Source organism: Osmerus mordax, chromosome 25 (assembly GCF_038355195.1).
Source record: "Osmerus mordax isolate fOsmMor3 chromosome 25, fOsmMor3.pri, whole genome shotgun sequence".
Lineage (NCBI taxonomy): Eukaryota > Metazoa > Chordata > Actinopteri > Osmeriformes > Osmeridae > Osmerus > Osmerus mordax.
Genome location: NC_090074.1, coordinates 2,753,098 through 2,771,750, shown reverse-complemented (window position 1 = coordinate 2,771,750; position 18,653 = coordinate 2,753,098). Strand labels below are relative to the sequence as shown.

Genomic DNA, 18,653 nt, shown 5'->3' with positions numbered 1-18,653 from the left:
GGAGCCCACTGAGCGACCTCTTGACATCCCGAAGACACAAGCTTCATGTACATAGAAAATCTGACTATCAGTCCTCCCTTTTCTATTTTTGGAAATGATTATATCATTTTCAACACACGAAATCGCTGTACAAATGTCTGATAAGCCGACATCCTGTAAATGAGTCTGGAATCAATTTGAATTCCCATCACAATTATCAATGATGCTTATCAGCCACCTGTAATCTATACTCGCATAACCAAACATCTCACTCCACACTTAAGAAAGAATGAGTCAAAGATTATGCGTCTAATCTACACTACACTTCACACAACAGACAATCACTCAGTCCAAACCTTTTTCATTTTAAGGATAAAATCCCAAGTATAATCTTGTGTGACTTACTTCTTATACAGTTAAGGTCCACATGGGGATTAGTGGTATGATGATTTCATGACTGGAGGCAGTGAGAACTTGGATCAGCCTTACTTGATATGAAGCTCCTTCTAACCTGGGAGATAGACGCTGCACCACATACGTGACAGGAATCCCTGCTCGTGTGATAAATCCTGTTCTGGATCTCTACGGAGGGGGTGTCAACACTCTCCATCTTTCTCTCTCTGTCTCCCGTCTCTCTCGGTTTCTCTCCAATCGGTCTCTGTTTCCACTCTTCCCTCCTCCTCTTTCCTCTCTACTCCACACTCATATCAATCATCTCTGCCGGCTCTAAATGTTTCATAAGTCCCAGATGGGATGGTCGCCCATGTCAGGTGAGATTTAGAACCCTCCCAGAGAGAGGAACTGCAGTCTGGATGCAGCGCCACCTCGCCTTTAGAACCGTCCGTCAGGCAAGAAGAGAACCGTCGAGGGGTTCCACACCGAACCTTTGAGATACACTGGGGTTCCACACAGAACCTGACCGAGATCCACTGGAGTTCCATGTAGGACAGTGGTTCAATGCAGCAACCTTTTGAATAGCTACAGTGGAAGGCCTAAGGCATGTTCTTCCGCCCAGACTACCTGAGAGCCTGGTACACGTCCGCAATCCCGTGACAGTGATTAATCCCTCTTGGTATTCAGGTCCCGGCCCGAGGCTCTGAGGCGCTGTGAAAGTCTTCACATGGTTAGGGAAGTGTGTCGGATGAGGTTGACCTTGGAGGCCTCCGCGACAACAGAGCCGTGTGTTGTCTCCAGGCCTAGAGGAAACCGTGACGACGGGCCAGGAGGGTCTCATTAACCCGGGGGATTTAATGGTCAACCGCTGCGGTGCGCTGGGGGGGGGTCAGAGCAGTTCTGCCGTCGTCGGGTTTCATCTACGCTGGCGTTCGTCAAGTCGAACGTGTTCTAGTCAAACTGTGATGACACAGAGTGGGCGGGGTTAAGGTGGCACTTGGAAAAAGTTCAAACGGTTAATTTCTCACCAGGAGTGTTGATAGAACAAATCCTCCTACATCATCAACAGCACTTCTGGTGTTAAATAAACTCTCTGAAATGTGCGATGTGGGTGTGTATGTTTGCGTAATCGGTTGGGGGAGGCCCGCCCAGTTTTACAGAGAACACAACTGAAACTCCAAGATCCAAGATCCAGAGTTCATATTTGAGCTTCTGGCTCATCACTCCGGCGCGGCTGCAAACGACCTCTGTCACCCTGACAGAGTTACGCTCCGCAGCCCTGCAGGTTAACAACCCAGATGCACAGCCAATATGGCAGCTGCAAACATTTAGTGTTTCTGTTCGCCCCTGACACGGGAGCTAGCCTTGATTCAGGGAGCGCTAAGCGGCAGAGACCGGGCGCCCGGCGTTCTGCCACGTGAGCGTGGAGCGTCGCCCACGTCCAGAGGTACGGGGGTCGAGTACCGGCCCACGGTGCCACCGCTGGGTCCCCATGAATAACGACTGTCGCGTTCCCAGAACATCGCCGTGGCGACGTCGTGGCGACGCCGCCTTGCACCGCGGGGACGCTGTCGTCTCTCGAGGAGCCGCCGTGACTGTGAGATCGCCGCCGGAGGAGAGGGGAGGTGAGGAGGAGAGGAGGGGAAGGAGGAGGAGAGGGGAGGGGAGGAGAGGAAGGGAAGGAGGAGAGGGGAGGTGAGGAGAGGGGAGAGAAATGGGGAGAGATGGAGGAGAGAGAGAGACAGAGAGAGAGACAGAGAGAGAGAGAGTGGGAAGTGTCTGATAGTGTTCTGTGATCTGCGCATCAGAATTCAGAGTGGAGCCCCCTTTAGGCCAGTCATAAATAGCTAATGGAGCCGACTGACTGGCACTATTGCAGCTTTTTCACACAATCACACACACACAGGCATGCACACTCACACACAGGCACGCACACACACACACAGGCTGTCTATTGCAGCTCTCCCCCCAGGGCAGGTAAGGAGGCAGGGATATCCAGGTTGATGTGCGTGAGGTGAAAACGCAAGCCTGCAGAGGGTTTTGTGTTATTAGTTCCATACCATTAAACCACAGGTCAGAGGATATCCACAGACAGACTGGAGAACTGTCCCATTAGGCAGGCTCTGTGTGTGTGTGTGTGTGTGTGTGTGTGTGTGTGTGTGTGTAAGTGAGTTGAGTGATGTACAGTATACACAGACCACAGATCAATGTGGAGCAATGTGTACCCAAGTACACATTGTATGCTCAAGTATTGGATGATCAAAGTGTACACAACCCTGCCCATTTAAACCTCTATAAAAAAAACATGAACGACTTTATGAATTCCATTTCATGCAAATCAGGCAGTTTGTTTTGCAACCCTTTCCAGTGAGCCGGCAATCATGCAGCAAACAGACGCATCCGCAATTCAGCGTTATCGACCGGTTTTAATATCCTGATGTTGGAAAGTCCCTCAGAGTGTGTCAGACATGCAGAAGGAGTCGTCTCTAGCCCAAATCTATTACAGCGCCCTGTCAACAAAACAAATAGGAACTCATAATGACTTTTCCTTCCAGCATCAGGACGATGTATCATCTTAACCTGCAAATGAAGACTTCAAAGAGTTCCTGCCAGCTAGGAGTTGCACCTGTTGTTTTGTGTGTGTGTGTGTGTGTGTGTGTGTGGGGGGGGGCTGTGTGTGTGTATATCTGTGGGTATAAGTATGTGTATGTGTGATTATGTGTGTGTGTGTGTGTGAGGTGGGGAGGGAAGGGGGGTGATTGCTTTGTTTACCGAAGGTTGTATTCCCTCGTGAAGCTGTTTCTTGGATAAAAGCCCGGCGGACAATCTTCCTGCATCCCTCCACAGCGAGACATCTCTCTGTGGAGGTGCTTCTGAACACCAGGCATCGCTCCACAGCTGCCTTCTGTTATGCGGCTAAACGATAAAACTAAACATTACTGGAGATGAAATGGCCTGTTCATCCTTGCCAAGATCATTTAGAGTTTTTTGGGGCGATGGGATTCTGTTTAGCTTTTTTGGCCAACTCCTCCCCTGGATTTCACGGTAATTGGTGTTCTGAGTCATAAAAAGGCATCGCTAAAAATTGGCAAAACCCACTGCTGGAAAATAAGATTCTTTTTTATTTTACACGTCAGCGGATTTCAATAAACTTTCTCAAACAGTGTGTGTTGGACAATTCTTCGGAAACACACACATTCGTTCTTCCCTTTGTTGTTTTTGATCTCGCTGTCCTCATCCAATCTCAAGTCCAGCGGCCTCTTCAAAACCCAAGTCCTCGCCACCAAAACACTTCAGCTCCACGAAAACGTCTTCAAACAAAACGAACTTCCTGAAACATGAAATAAGTCATTACTTTAATTGTCAACGCCGCGGTGCTCGATGGAGATGTGAAGACTGCGTGCTCTCCCGGAGGCTCTCGGTAAGATATGCCACTTCGCCACACGTACCCTCAAGTCCTCCTCAGCTTTGACTGTGAGGGGAGGAGAGCGAGGGCAAGACTCTCCAGAGAGGGTTCGGAGATTGCAGCCCCTCCCCCTCTCCTCCTCTCTCTCTCTCCCACGTCGGAAGAGAAAGTACCCTTCTTCAATCTTCAAACCCAGCCTCCCGTTTGACACTTGTGTTTATCCATCTCTCTCTGCGTGAGGCATCGCGGGGGACGCTTGTTTCGGGACGCGGCCCACTCCCGCTGCCGTCCTGACGGGTACGGTCAGAGACGCTGATCAAGAGTTTGAGGTTCTCCACTTCGAACCCGTGCGCGTACACACAGGGTTTAAACGTGCACATCCCCGCATGCACATGAAGGAATAAATGTTGGTTTATTCTCAACTTTCCTCATCTCTTTCCGTCTCTCTCTCTCTTTCTCTCTATCTATCTCTCTCTCTCTCTCTCTCTCACACACGCATACACACATGCCCGGATATGTGCAAACGCACACACGCACACACACGCGCACACCTATTCACAAACGCCCACACAAACACAGACATACAGATCAAAACATCTGCATTCTCCCTGGTTGTTCTCTTCTGATCAGTAGTTGTTTGCTCTCCGTCTCTCCTGCTTCGAGACGTCACAAATACTTAAGGCTCCGTGCGTAAACAAATGAGTTTTTGTTGCTTTGTTTGTTTTGTCTTCTCCCAGCATATTACGCCGCCGCCATAGAAAGGAATTGGAAATGGGAACAGGCTTTGATGCTTTGTTGCCTGGCAGATGTTTTCAGTTTGCTCAGTTCAAATGCACCTTGAGCTGTGCGCCTTCTTACTCCCCTTAGGCATAACTTGGGCTAGCTAGCTAGCTGCTAGCTCTACGTCTGTCGACTACGTCTGTCGACAGCTAGCTAGCTGCTAGCGCTGCTAGCAGTTTTTTCTTTATTTTTAACGGCAGTTGGCATCCATCATGTTGCATTACTAACTGGCCTTGCGTCTCAAATCTCATTCTTCGTCGCAAAATTGTGCCTTGAACTTTGTCCCTCTCCTCGCATAGTACCTTAGTACAGCATGGTAGTATGGGTATTGGGACTGTGGCTAGCTAGCCGCTAGCAGCTATTGTCTGAGACTGACTGGCACATCGAATGGGATCAGCAAAGGCCTGCCTGGCTGACTAGTTTCTCGGGAATCTCTAAAGCTTGTCAGAGTGGAGTGTGTGTGTGGGGCACGGTTGTGTGTTTGTGTGTGTGTGTGTGTGGGGGCACAGCTGTGTGTGTGTGGGGGGGGGGCACGGATGTGTGTGTGTGTGTGTGTGTGTGAGGAAGGAGGCCGTGTACTTCACATTGTGTGTTCTTGGGCTCTGATCTGTGAAAGACGAGAGGTGGCTCAAATCAACACGATCTCTTTGTATCTTCCTCTCCGCCCCCCCCTCCATCCCTCCATCCCTTCCTCCTCATCTTCCCATCCTCCTCTGGTCAGGCACGGAGGGACACCACACTGAGTGTTTTAAAGAGCTGTTTTAGTTTCATTTGGAGGGGATGTGGGTATTTTGTTGCCTTCAAAAAGAAAATGTTTCCACCAAATGGAGTGTGTAATTGGCACGCTGTTTCATGTGGCCTGGATAAATGTGTGACTGCCATGTGGCAGTGGTATACAGAGACTCTGGCACAGCTAGATACAATATGTGGTCTCAAGACACATTCAGCCACTATCACATTCAGAGTCTTTAGAAATCTATTGAGGACGATTCTTACTAGAAACGCAAAAAAAGGTCCCCAGTGACGCTTTGAAATTTCACAGAAAAGCCGGTCACTTTTCGACAAGACACGATAAGGAGTCGAGAAAGACGCGCTCTCCTGTTTGACTTTGACAAGATGGCGGAAGCAGCTGGCTGTTACAATAAATGTTTCATGAGTGGCATCACTGCATATTTATGAGGAGAAATTCACTCTGTAAATCAGCAACGACCGCACTATGAAACATTCTTTAAACTTTGCCGTCACGGAGCGTTGAACGTGCACCCCCCCCCCCCCCCCCCCCCACTGCCGCCGCCGCCGACTTCTCCTATGTCTCTGACAGTGAGTTTAATCAAAAAACAGACGGAATCTTGTTAGCTTATCTACTGTGGTGTGAAATTTCTCTTTGAAGCAGTAGAAGACAATAGGAGTTACGGATAACATGGATAACTATCAGAGAAGGAACTGTGCAAATGAGAGGATGAGAAATAGAGAGAGTGAAAAAAACGAGGGAGAGAGGGGGTTTGAGAGGGTGGGGGAGGAAGGGGGGAGCAAGGGAGAGTAGATAAATAGAGAGAAAGGAAGAAAGAGAGTGAGGAGAGAAAGAGAATGAGCCATATGGTATGTGTGTGACTGTGTGAAACATCGACAGACCAGGTCTGGGTATTAGGACAGACCAGGCCTGAATACTAGAACAACCCCATTCTTTCATCCATAGACCCTCAGCCCATGACATCATTGGCTACTCTAAATTGCCCTGCTAATGCATAAGTTAAAATGTCCCTGACACAGCCTTGCTCTACCGCAGAGAGAGAACTGGGAGGGGGGGCAAGACAGAGAGAGAGAGAACGAGAGAGAGAACGAGAAAGAGAGAGAAAGAGAGAGAACGAGAGAGATAGTCAGGCAGCTAGAGAAAGAGAGAGGGAGGGGGTAGAGAGAGCCAAAGAAGGGGATAGTCGGGCAGTGTGAGAGAGATTCAGGCAGAGAGAAAGAGAGAGAGACAGAGAGAGAGAGAGAGAGAGAGAGAGAGAGAGAGAGAGAGAGAGAGAGAGAGATGAAGTATCTGACCCCAATATGTCTGTCCAAGTCACCTGTGGCTCCCGCCTGCCACCACCCCTCACCCTGGCTTCCATTAGCAGGGTGACAGAAGCCTCTCTCGGCTTGCCTCAAGACTCCCACCCTTATTGCCGCGACCTGCGGAGGACAGCACGGAGGAGCGCTGTAATTATTTAGCGGAAAGGTTACGAGCGGAGGGTTCCTGTGACACCTACTTTGCTTCGCAGCCGTGGTGAATCAGAGCCCCCCCAGGACTTCCTGCCATGCAGGATATTAGTCATACTAGCAGGAAGTTGAAGGTACATTGTCCCCGGAGATGAGCCACAGAGTAGCCAATTACAGCGCCCGGGTTGCTGCCTATGGTCCTATCAGGGCCTGTGAGGAAGATAGCTGTGGATTGTCTTATCAGTTCTAGTCCGCTACATATGACTAATGCTTCTATTACACTAGGGTCACCCGCAAGCTAATGAGGTTCTCTTTACCCTGGCCCAGTTTGCGAAATATATCGTAGATAATGCTTAGTTGAAAGACTTTTTTTTTTTTCACATGTTTTAAGTTAAAAGGATTTGATGTACTTTTTTGGTGACATTTTGGTTTTCGCACCGGCCTATCTGACGAGCCGTTTCATGGCCTCTGATTTTCATATTCAGTATCCTCAAGACACTTTTGAGCAATTTGCAATCCTGCAAAAAATCTTTGCAAACCTCCAATCCTGCAGGCGAGGAGAATAATGTTTTTGAAATGACATGTAAAATGAATATGGGGTTCGATGACCTACAGCAAAATCGTCTATAGGCTATTTCAAAAACCATAGGCCTACATAAATGGAAGATGAATGAAAGATGTCATCCTATGCCGTTTCTAACCTATTACCTGCTTTTAAGCGGCCATCTGTAACAGGGTTCACTAATGGAAAATACGAGGATTTGCTGCTTCTTTGTACTATGTCGAACTCCCCGAATGACTACGTTTCACCCATGAATTTAAGGAAGAATATTTTCCTACGGTTTCACTGCCACCCTGACACCCTGACATGACATTGGAAAAGAACAGTATTGGTAAACCAATTAGGAAACTGACAAAAACCTAACTCGCGTGGTGACTCAAAAACCTAACTCGCGTGGTGACTCACGCGAGCCCTTCAATGAGAAAGTAGCCTATCGTAGCCTACCAGGTTGCACAGAATGCGTGCTGTGAGTCAAATTAGAACCGCTTTTGATGTGTCCTGGAGTTTTCTTAAAGGTAGGCTAGGCCTACGTTTTATTTTGAAGCATCTAAATAGTAGCTCTGCTTCGGTCCACAAGTTGCCTCCAACGAGAGGTCGTTTAAAAACTTGTAAAACCAAAACCCTTAATTGCACCCATGGCAGAAAAGAGCGCAAAAGAATTTCCAAGGATGAAACTTCCATGTTTATTAATGACAGACAACAAGGCAACTTGGCTAATATGTTTAATTAGGTGTTTAGTATAGCCTATGTAAGGGTTTTGTTTTTTCAGTTTAGTATATTTCAGAGTTTTGACATAAAGCAGTAATTGCTCGAGGCAAATTCACTGTGGAAAAATGCCAGTTTGACCTTCAACAGACGTTCAGCTGTGATAAACAATAACAAACTTGGCAGAGTAATCACCGGAGCTTCTATCAACTATCACGTGTATGAAATACAGTGCCCCCCACCACCACCACCACCACAGACACAAGCAGAGCACATGCACCCCACGGGTAACACCACTGACAAGGGTAGAGCTAATTATCTGGTGTTGAAGTGCATTTGTTCGAAGTCCTGGAGTGGATAGGTTAAGAGAGCGCGAGACGAGCACGGCTACTTCAGCCAATTCGGCACGCTGCCGCATAAACTAGCTTCTCTTTACTTCAGGTTCATTGCAATGGAAGAATTAACAATGATAATTTTAATAAGCCTGCTGATATTCAATCAGTCCTCATGCATGCATTTCCGTTTACAAATACGTGCATGTGCAAGTTTGCGAGCACACGCACACAATCTTTTTTTTCTTTGGGGGGGGGGGCTATTTCCTCTGCTAAAACATAACTAATGAATGTTGTTGGAGTAGAGCTGCGTTCTTGTGTAGACGCACGAGGGATCCCCACTGGAGAGATAACGTTGTCCTTGACTTATACTATGGGACGTCTTGTGTTTGTCTGTTCCAAGTCTGGGGAAAACACGCGATGAAGCAGGCGATATGAAAGTCGCGATATTTTCACCCAAGTAGCCTACTTGATATGCAGATAGTGTGTTGGGAATGCATTGGATACTAAGATTGTGAAAATACATTAAATGATAAAAATGATAAATAATAAAGATTACAAAGGACTTTGCTGTGCGGTTTTACAGAATCATGCACCTGTCTCTTTTCTGTCAAGGGACTTTTCAAGCGATTGCTCCTCAAAACCAAGGAGTCGGTGACAGGCAGCAAACTTAAAAGTAAAAAAAACACACAAAAAACACATTCTTATTCTAAATCTTCAGAAAAAAAGTAAAGTAACAGTCAAATTAATCCCAACCTATATTTTCACCTCAACAAAGTCAACATATTACCGAAATTACACTTCAGCAGATAATTAAAGTGTTTTATAAGTAAGCAGTAATTGAAGCCTGTTGCCACAGGTAGCAGAGTGGTTTTCAAGAGAGTTAAGTGTGCACCATTAGAATGACTCACACCCAGTTTAATTAGGTGTTTATTTGACCTTGGGCCCATTAGTTAGCTAATTAGATCTTTAGTCTGGTAAAGAGCTGTCGTCTCTGAGTCATTCACCTGAGTGGTCAGCCAGTCTCCTCCACAGAAGAGTTACCCAACAGCTCCACCATGTGGACATTACTGCACTTCACACCTTCTGAGTAATTTCCAGTGTAGGGTAAACAATGACACACACTAAAGCAATGGTCGTTATTGCTTGAGTATACAAACAATGTTATTGTATAGTGTTCATCAATCAAACCATCATTTTTAGAACAAATCAAGCCACGTTTAGATTAAGGTGAGTGAAGCGTGATAAAGTTCAGGTTCGGTTAGCTATGCTTCAAACACAGTATGCACTGCAGCGGCAAAGCCAGGAATACCCTTTCAAAACAATCACAATAGGCCCTACCTCACAGTCCCAACCACACACAACACCCCTCTCCATGGCAACACACAGTAGCCCCTCCCACCAGTGATGGCCTTGCTGACAGGTGGGAAGGCAGAGGCAGTAACACGTTAACAAGCACGCCTCGCTCTCACGCGCCCACCTCGCCATATATGGGCGCAGTCTCTACTTCCTGGTGGCCTCCAATTGGTTCGTTTCCATAGAGGCGATGCAGGTGTGATTAGATGTGGCTCTCCTGGACTCTGCTCTTGGGTGCGCCTGTTCCCAGCATGGGCACAAACACCTCGGCGTCCTCCGAGGCCCTCTCTCCCCCCTCCTCCTCTCCCCCCTCCTCCTCCTCCTCCTCTCCCCACTCCTCTTCCCCCTCCTTCTCCTTCTCTCCCTCCTCCTCCTCCCTTCCTGCCACCACACTCTCCAACTGCGGGTGTACATACACCAGGACATCCAGGCTTCTCTCCTTCCCCCCTCCCTGCTCCCCTCCTCCTCCTTCCTCCCTACCCACCTCCTCCTCCTCAGGCACAGGGACCACACAGGACTCCCCGCACCCCCCTCCACCCCCCCCGGGCCGGGGGCCGTCGATGGCCTGCCTACCCCCCACCGCCGCCTCCCCCTCCGACCGGGTGGCGTCGGAGGGCCGCATGGCGTCCTCCACGTAGCCCCGGCAGCTGAGGATGAGCGGGGGCAGCGGCACGCTCCGAGCGAGCTCCTCCATGTGCCGGGCGAACTCCATGGTCTTGTACTGGGTCACCTTGGCCAGCTCCAGCGTCTTCGCCGTGGTGACGATGGGGATGCGCTTGGCGATCTCCAACGCCTTCTGGAGCTTCTCGGCGCCTTCCGTGCGGAAGAACTCGTTGATGGCCTTCTCGGTCTTGCTCAGGTGGCTCCGGACCATGCAGAAGCGCGTGACGTTGAGGATCATGATGATGGTGAAGGTCACCAGGCACACGATGACGTAGTAGAGGCCCATGCCGCTGTAGACGTAGGCCACGCGGAGAACGATGGTGTAGTTGGAGGAGCCGGACGGGCCCGAGGCGATGCAGGTGTACCTGCCTCTGTCCTTGAACGACACGCTGGTTATGTTGAGGACGCCCCCCTCCTCAACACGCCACTTGCCACCTAGAGGAGGAAGGGGCGGGGAAGGACAGGGTAGGAGCAATCGCATTAGACAGTTCAACAGTTTTTTTCGACATTAAAAATATTTAATTTAAAGCTTTATTAATGTGGCTCATTTTATTTATGCTAACCTCCTTCATCCGCATCAAGAACGACACCTTTGGAGTTGTACCACTGGATGTCATCATTGGAACCGGTCACGTTGCATTCTATCAACGCGCTAGCCCCTTCCTTCACCACGATTTCTCTGCGGGGCGTTAAACCGGCCAGGAGCTGGAGTGACACCGCAGAACGGTTGTGGGCCGCGTGCGAGGTCGGTACCTCCGCTTGTCCGTTAGAAAGGACTACCGATATGGAGAAACACGCTAGAAAACATCTGAGGAATGTCCTGACGCAGAACCGCTTCGGTGACATGTTGGAGCTCTGTTCACATCAAGGCTCGTTGAACTGGAACCTGTTGAACAAGCCTTTAGTAGGGTAAAGGTGTACTGCTAACATTACAAAGGGAATACATTTGCGGTGTGTGAAAAATAACAAATCAGTGACATGGAATATAAGACTGCGCAATATACTTTTTTTTATTATTATTTAGTATATTTGCTGATGAAAAACTGTCATATGATAGCTAATCATCAATAAAATTCACTTAAACCAAAACAATAAAAAAAACCTTATACAAGCAGAATGACAGTTGGCTCGCAAAAGTTGACACAAACACCTGTTGAACAGAGATGTCCTAACAACATTCATAAGTACGCCTCATCTCACTTTGTCACATGATATCATCCTAAATGAATATTGGTTGCGATAAGACAGAACACAGAAGTAGCAATTAACAAGATATGAAGACAAAACCATGGTGGTCTGACTTTACCTTCATGAGCATCACGACAAACTTCCGTGTTCATCGGGTCAGGGCAGGGCGTGGCCACATCATGTCAGATGACAGCGGTGTAAACAAGCCTACGTGGAGGTCCATAGTTTACTGTCGCGGTGTGTTCATCTACTCATTGATAGTGATGGTAATTGTGATAGTGACTTCATACCTGTGTCTGAACAGAGTGCTGTAAACCTTTTTTTTGCTGACCTAGCCTAAGATAGTGACTGAAACTATATCCCCTGTTGGCAGTAGATGGCGATATGCTCTTCACCGTGCTACACAATGCAGCACAGAATAAGAAAATCATTCGCCAGGCAGAACCCAAAACAAATCGCCGTGTGACGTGGCTAATCGCAACACCCAGTAGAAAGAGACTCAAGAATACCATACGAGATCTTGGATTGAATAGCTTTTAACAAGGTACAGACAATATTGATCAACCCCTCTTGGTTCTTTTCTTCACGGTACTGTCTAGCATATTTGTAGAAACACAACCAAACGACCAAGCAAGCCAACTAAACTGGCTAGGTAGCTAACCTAGCAAGCTGACAGTTGACAACTCTAGCTCTAATACTGTGCAATACTTCAAGCGAGTTATTTCGCTTCATTTTAGGGAGGAGAGCTCTATATACTGTTGGCTTTAACGCTTATTTTATGGTTAAGGCGATGTCTTAAAGTAAAGTTGCTTTCTTTAGCTGCAAGGAAGAGTCATACTGTTGCCTAATGATGTTGTGAGTCAGTAGCTACAATTATAGCTTTGACATTGCAGTAGGCACTCTAGGTTAAGTTGCCAACGAGCTAGAGCTACCAACAATATAGTCTATCTATAGCCTTAGAGTTAACTGGTAGCTAGCATAGCAACTGTTTTCTTTTAATCGATACAACTTCTTTTAATACTGCAATTTGTATTTATTTATTACTGAAACAGTTTGTTTATCCGATAACGCTGTCAGGTATGTAAGATGTCGGACAGCGAAGCCCCCGGTGCTCCGGCGGAGAGTGATGAGGTCGTACCCCAGCCGTCCCCCGTGACCCCAGACGACAGCTCGCCCCAGACACCGGACGTGACCTCGGGCGAAGTCTCCGCAGATGTTGCCCCGAGCCGGAAGACCAGAAGAAGACCTGAGACCAAACCTCCAGTGGAGGTCCAGGAGGAGTCCCAGGCGAAACCTAATGCAGTGGAAGAAACAGCCATGGTAAGGCTACATTTTAGACAAAATGTTACCATATTATCTCATACTGACCCCAATCAGGTCACAACCAGAGTTGTAATTCCTTTGTCACCTTCTTCTCCCCCCGCCCCCCCCTCTCCCCCCCCCCCTCTTCCCCCCCTCCCCCCCCCCCCCCCCTCCTCCCCCCCTCCCCACTCTCTCCAGCCCTCTAGTGAGTCCACCGTAGCCCAGGGGGGCTGGGGCTACTGGGGCAACTGGGGTAAATCCCTCTTGTCCACGGCCACAGCTACGGTGGCTACCGTAGGTGAGTGGATCCACCGGCAAACATGGCCGACAACCGACGGTATCCTTAACCCTTGTGTTATCTTCGGGTCATTCCGACCCATCAGTCGTTGTGACCCACCGTCGTATTGCGACAACTTTACCGCATACAAAAACAAAGTGAAGCATTTTCTTTTAACCGTCGGGCTGTCTCAGACCCCCCACATTGCGAAGGTTAAAATAAAATAATTTTTATTTGTTTTTGGATTGGGTAAAATTGGGTAAACACAACGATGGTTCGTTATGAACCTTTGGGTCATGTGACCCGAAGGCAGCACGAGGGTTAAACTGATTCAGAGACACTGACGCCTGCTCTTCTGTCCACCAGGTCAGGGGATCACCCAGGCCATAGAGAAGGCTGAGACGTCCCTAGGAATCCCCAGCCCCACAGAGCTGTCTGCCCGGGCAGGGCCGGAGAGCAGGGCACAGGGTGAGAACGCTGACTCATCGAGCTCGCCTGTGTAGGCCTGACTCATCCTGGTCTGGATTAGCTATAATCCCCTGCGACTGTAAACCGTTACGTGATAAACTGTGATGATGCAGCGTTAGCGGGGGAGATGGTGGTTGTGTGGTTGTGTGACACACACACACACACACACACACACACACACACACACACACACACACACACATAAACAGGCATGTTCTTGTGGTCTGTTTGGTCCAGGTGAGGCGAGTGCTGAGACAGACCAGGCAGAAGGAGATGGCAGTGAGTCGGCGGTGGGCAGCGCTATGGGGATGCTGTCCTCACTCACCAGTGTAGTTCAAAGCACCGTAAGTAAGAAGCTCTATCTCTCTCTCTCCCCTCTCCTGTCTCTCTCTCTCTCTCGCTCTCCTGTCTTTCTCTCTCTCTCTCTCTCTCTCTCTCTCTCTCTCTCTCTCTCTCTCTCTCTCTCTCTCTCTCTCTCTCTTTGTCACATGACGTTTTCCTCAATGATCTTGGTTTGCGTCCTCAAGGGGAAGACTGTCCTCACAGGAGGTCTGGATGCCCTGGAGTTCCTAGGGAAGAAGACCATGGACGTGATCGCAGAGGGAGACCCCGGCTTCAGGAAGACCAAGGGGCTGATGATCAGGTCCTCCACGCTGTCCCAGGTACGGAGACCACCAGGCACCCGCCTCTCTCTCCCCCGTACCCCCACCACCAGGCTCTGCTCTCTGGGGAGGGGTTGGTCGAACGGGAGGCTGATCTGGGCCAGGCTCTGTGTCAGCTCTTGCTGAGCTAGCTACACACACACACACTTTCTGACACACACACACTTTCTCTCACTCACTCACCCCCCCCCCCCGGACACACCCAGAGAACCTTTATTCATGTTTCACACTCTCTTTCTCTCTCACACACACACACTCTTGGGTGCGTGCAGGTGCTTAGGGAGGCGAAGGAGCGCGAGGAGCAGCAGACGGCGGAGGAGGTGGCGTGCACGGCGGAGAAGAAGGCCCACTACGGGATGCTGTTCGACGGCTTCCAGGGTCTGGCCCACCTGGAGGCCCTGGAGATCCTGTCCAGGGAGAGCGAGGCCAAGGTGATGCCATGGAGCCATCACACACACACACTTCTCTGTGTGTGTGTGTGTGTGTGTGTGTGTGTGTGAGGGGGGAGGGGGGGGTGTGCAGAGAAAGAAAGTGTATGAGAGAGATTGAGAGTGCCTGTGTGTGGGAGAGGAGGGTAGGGTCGGGGAGGGTCGGGGAGGAGAGGAGAGGAGAGGGGAGGAGAGGGAGAGGGAGAGGGAGAGGGAGAGGGAGAGGGAGAGGGAGAGGGAGAGGGAGAGGGAGAGGGAGAAAGTGTGTTTGTGAGAAAGTACTTGTGACTAAACATAACCTCTGTGGGTCCCTGTGTGTGTAGGTGAAGTCTGTCCTGACCACCCTGTCAGGAGAAGAGCTAGCCCAGCTGAGACACGACCTGCAGCTGATCAAGGAGCCCTTCTCCCTGGTCGAGTTCGACGACGATGAGGTGGACGAGAAGAAAGGTAGGGAACGCCGCAGGAAAACATCCCAGGCTGCTTTCGAAAACGGTTTTCTTGTCTATCAGAATCAGAATTCGGTTTATTCGCCATGTATGTTATACAAACACGGAATTTACTGTGGCAGGGAGGTGCAAAACACTAAACATATGTCTATTTTACTCAAGTTAATATTAGTATAAAATGTCAGTGTCTAGGATATGCACTGCTAAAGCAAATACGTCGCTTTTTCAGACGAAGATGGCTCGGAGTTTCTAAGGGAATTAACAGAGGCTCTGAATGGGCTGCGCTTAGCAACAACAGCAGACAAGCTGGGAAAGGTAGGGACAGAAATGTGCCTGTCAGTGTGTGTGTGTCGCCATCTACTGGTCATTGTTGGTAAGACGGAGCCCATATTTTGCTCCTGATGTAACCCGTATTACGTCGATATATTATTTTGTAGTGGGTTATAGCTGCTGAAAGTTGATGATGGTCATCTCTGGGTTTATCAAGTGCATTTCCCTCTGCAGGCCAGCAGGGGTGCCTGTGAGCAGATTGCTGAGATGACCAAGCCTGTGGAGGTGGAAGAAGAAGAAGGGCAGAAGGAGGATGAGACAAAACCGTACACGGTCGAGGTAGGAGAAGGAGAAATAGCTACACACAAACAAAAAAATCTCAAACCTATAAGAACCGTAGGGAAACAGCACCAGTGGCAGATAAACAAAGTTGTTTTTCTCGTCCGTGTTCACTTCCTGTCAGGACGTTCACTCGGCCGCCATCAGGAGCCTGGCGGAGCTGACCGCCCGCTCCATCGAGCAGTTCCACAAGGTGGCGGAGATGATCCTGTTCTCGCGCAGCCCGGAGCTCGCGACCCTGGAGCAGGCCCGCATCCTCGCACAGTACGTCCCTGCCTACCTGCCTGCCCTGGCTCTAGATCCCATCTCTCCAGAGCACCATAAGCTACTGAATGAGGCCTTCCAGGCATTTAGTCGTGGATAAGGAACACAGACCGCACAATCTGGCCTCCACTGCATGTAATGTGGGTGTTTCCTTCAACTTCTATGAGTTGAAGGAATGGACTTCTAGGGAGTCAGGTGGCTGAGCGGTGAGGGAATCGGGATAGTAATCCGAAGGTTGCCAGTTCGATTCCCGGTCATGCCAACTGACGTTGTGTCCTTGGGCAAGGCACTTCACCCTACTTGCCTCGGGGGGAATGTCCCTGTACTTACTGTAAGTCGCTTTGGATAAGAGCGTCTGCTAAATGACTAAATGTAAATGTGATGAACTGAATATTCTGCTTATCCTCCAGGATAACCATGGTTTTGTGCAAGGAGGTGTCTCTGCAGTCCAAGAAGTTCACCTCCGCTTTAACCACAATAGGGGTAAGATCATGCCTGCTGTCCCTTCTCCCACGCATGTTCACCGTTGTTTACGAAGCGCGTACCAGATATTCGTCAACCTCTCGAAAGACTTTTAAAGGACATCTTGTTTGTCTGGCATTCCACCAGATTGTCTCTGATGAGTTTCCTCAACTTTTTCAGACTTTATTTAATGGAATGTCTAAGTGTCTCGATTCGGGAGGGTGAATGTCTGGGCGATGGCAAATTGATGTCGTTTGTCTTCCTGACACGGCAGTAATGGAGATGCAAAAGCTGCAGGATGAAAATTGGGAGAGAGCAGGGTGATATCGGAAATGACGGACACTTAACGAGACGTAAATGTTTTGGGTGTCGTTTTATGTTTTTTTTTTTCGCAGGCGAGTAAGGGAGGAGACGTTCTCAATCCTCTCATCACCGGCGTGTTTCTAGAGGTGGGGGTCTGACTATCTCCACACCTGCTGCATGTCACAGTGTGTGTGTGTGTGTGTGTGTGAGTGGTAGAGAATGGCAAGGATAACCACACTGCCACACAATTGTATACTCGTCCTTAAACCACCTTCTTCTCCTCCTCCTTCTCTTCTCCTTCATCTCCTCCTACTCTTCTCCTCCTTCATCTCTTCTCCTTCATCTCCTCCTCCTTCTCTTCTCCTTCATCTCCTCCTCCTTCTCTTCTCTTTCATCTCCTCCTCTTCTCCTCCTTCTTCTCTTCTCCTTCATCTCCTCCTCCTCTTCTCCTTCTTCGTCTTCTCTTCTCCAGGCTTCCAACAGTGCGTCCTACATCCAGGATGCCTTTCAGCTGCTCATGCCTATCCTGGAGGTCACACACATCCAGAGTAGGACAGACTCGGCCCAGCCGTGACCACTTCCTCTTTCTGCAGCGGTGACAACTTCCTGCCTCGACAGCAGTGCCAATAATGGACTCGTAAGTCTAGCTGTAAAGGATTTCTGTGCTGGCTAGAGACACTCCTAAACACACACCTGCAGACATGTTTGGGGGTAGATGGGGTGGATGTGATAGGTTAACAGTGTGGAACTGGCTTTAACTGGTCTGCTGATTGGCCCTTGAGCTTAAGAGGCAGGGCTTAGGGAAGCCTTTATCAAACTGGTGTTTTCATTGCCGTTTTCAAAACAGCCTCGACTTTTAATTCTGTTTTAGTTCATCTCACTTAATTTGACGCCTGGAAGGAAATGTATTCTCCAAAATAGTGGGTTTTTTTGTCAGTTAGCTCAGTGCTGAAAGCGTATGGCATTTAGTTTCGACATAGAAGCATTTAGTTTCAGGGTCTAGAGATGATGATGCATTTTACTTGCTCATCCAAGTCAGTGGTAAATGTATTTTACATGTTTGTTTGTTTGTTTGTTTTTACATCCAACTGAATACATTTGGTTAATCTCTCAACGACTAATTCAGTTCTTTATTCAGGACACTAATACCTCAGGATGAAACAGTATTTCAGGTGTGTTCTGTACATGTCTAACTTTAAATTTGACCTCTCCAATTTATTTTATTGTTGGAACAAATTACCCCTTTACGGATTCAAAACTGTCACAGAAGTTGCAATTGTATGTGTAATGTGATCATAACCATTGCTCTTTAACGATATCAAGTGTTATTTTAGGGGGGAATACAATTGTCAGGTATTTTCTGTATTTCAAATAAAAGGTTTTTCTTAAACAAAAATACTTTAACTGATTACTGTGACACACTAAGGTCAAAGGGGCTCATGCATTGTTCTATACCAGTCAGTCACGTCGAAAATAATGTTATCGCAATGTTCACAATGGTACTTATTGGTTAATGGATGAGTTGAGTTATCAGTATTAAATTACCAAGGGGCTGGAGGTTTCACACATGTATTGGAAACATACCGGTGTGTAATAAGTCACAGAAATTAAGGTAAATTAAGCAGTTGAAATAAGAACATTTAGTTTTGAAGAGTTTTGAGCAAGGTAGGTGAAACGTGGGTACCACTCAGGCGCCAAGCCTTGTCCGCAACCACGCATGGGGATTGCTGGACTCCGCGCCTGCGCATATGTATTTCTATGACTTCCGATACACAAGGAACACCAAGGTCTAACAGCGGCCCCGACAGAATAATCTACACCGCGACGTGTCAGGTATTGTTTCAAGAGATCACAGTGGTTTATGATTGT

General features: G+C 48.5%; 3 protein-coding genes across 3 annotated transcripts in view; 2 read left to right on the top strand and 1 right to left on the bottom strand.

Moving 5' to 3' along the window:
• Positions 1-9,914: 9,914 nt before the first annotated feature.
• Positions 9,915-11,740, bottom strand: LOC136933281 (microfibril-associated glycoprotein 3-like). Its single transcript, XM_067228598.1, has 3 exons — positions 11,682-11,740; positions 10,939-11,261; positions 9,915-10,810 (listed from the first exon to the last, which is right to left on the bottom strand). The coding sequence occupies exons 2-3, from the start codon at positions 11,219-11,221 to the stop codon at positions 9,915-9,917; spliced, it is 1,179 nt and encodes a 392-aa protein (XP_067084699.1). The 5' UTR covers positions 11,222-11,261; positions 11,682-11,740.
• Positions 11,741-11,874: 134 nt separating this feature from the next.
• Positions 11,875-18,174, top strand: fam114a2 (family with sequence similarity 114 member A2). Its single transcript, XM_067229318.1, has 14 exons — positions 11,875-12,107; positions 12,641-12,883; positions 13,064-13,163; positions 13,509-13,610; positions 13,848-13,954; positions 14,138-14,272; positions 14,545-14,703; positions 15,024-15,147; positions 15,376-15,461; positions 15,651-15,755; positions 15,880-16,019; positions 16,430-16,502; positions 16,877-16,930; positions 17,257-18,174. The coding sequence occupies exons 2-14, from the start codon at positions 12,650-12,652 to the stop codon at positions 17,356-17,358; spliced, it is 1,521 nt and encodes a 506-aa protein (XP_067085419.1). The 5' UTR covers positions 11,875-12,107; positions 12,641-12,649; the 3' UTR covers positions 17,359-18,174.
• Positions 18,175-18,546: 372 nt separating this feature from the next.
• cnot8 (CCR4-NOT transcription complex, subunit 8) overlaps positions 18,547-18,653 on the top strand; it is a 4,448-nt gene continuing 4,341 nt past the window's right edge. The window contains exon 1 of the mRNA XM_067229021.1: positions 18,547-18,617. The gene's annotated coding sequence lies outside the window, so the exon portion shown is untranslated. The remainder of the gene's footprint in view (positions 18,618-18,653) is intronic.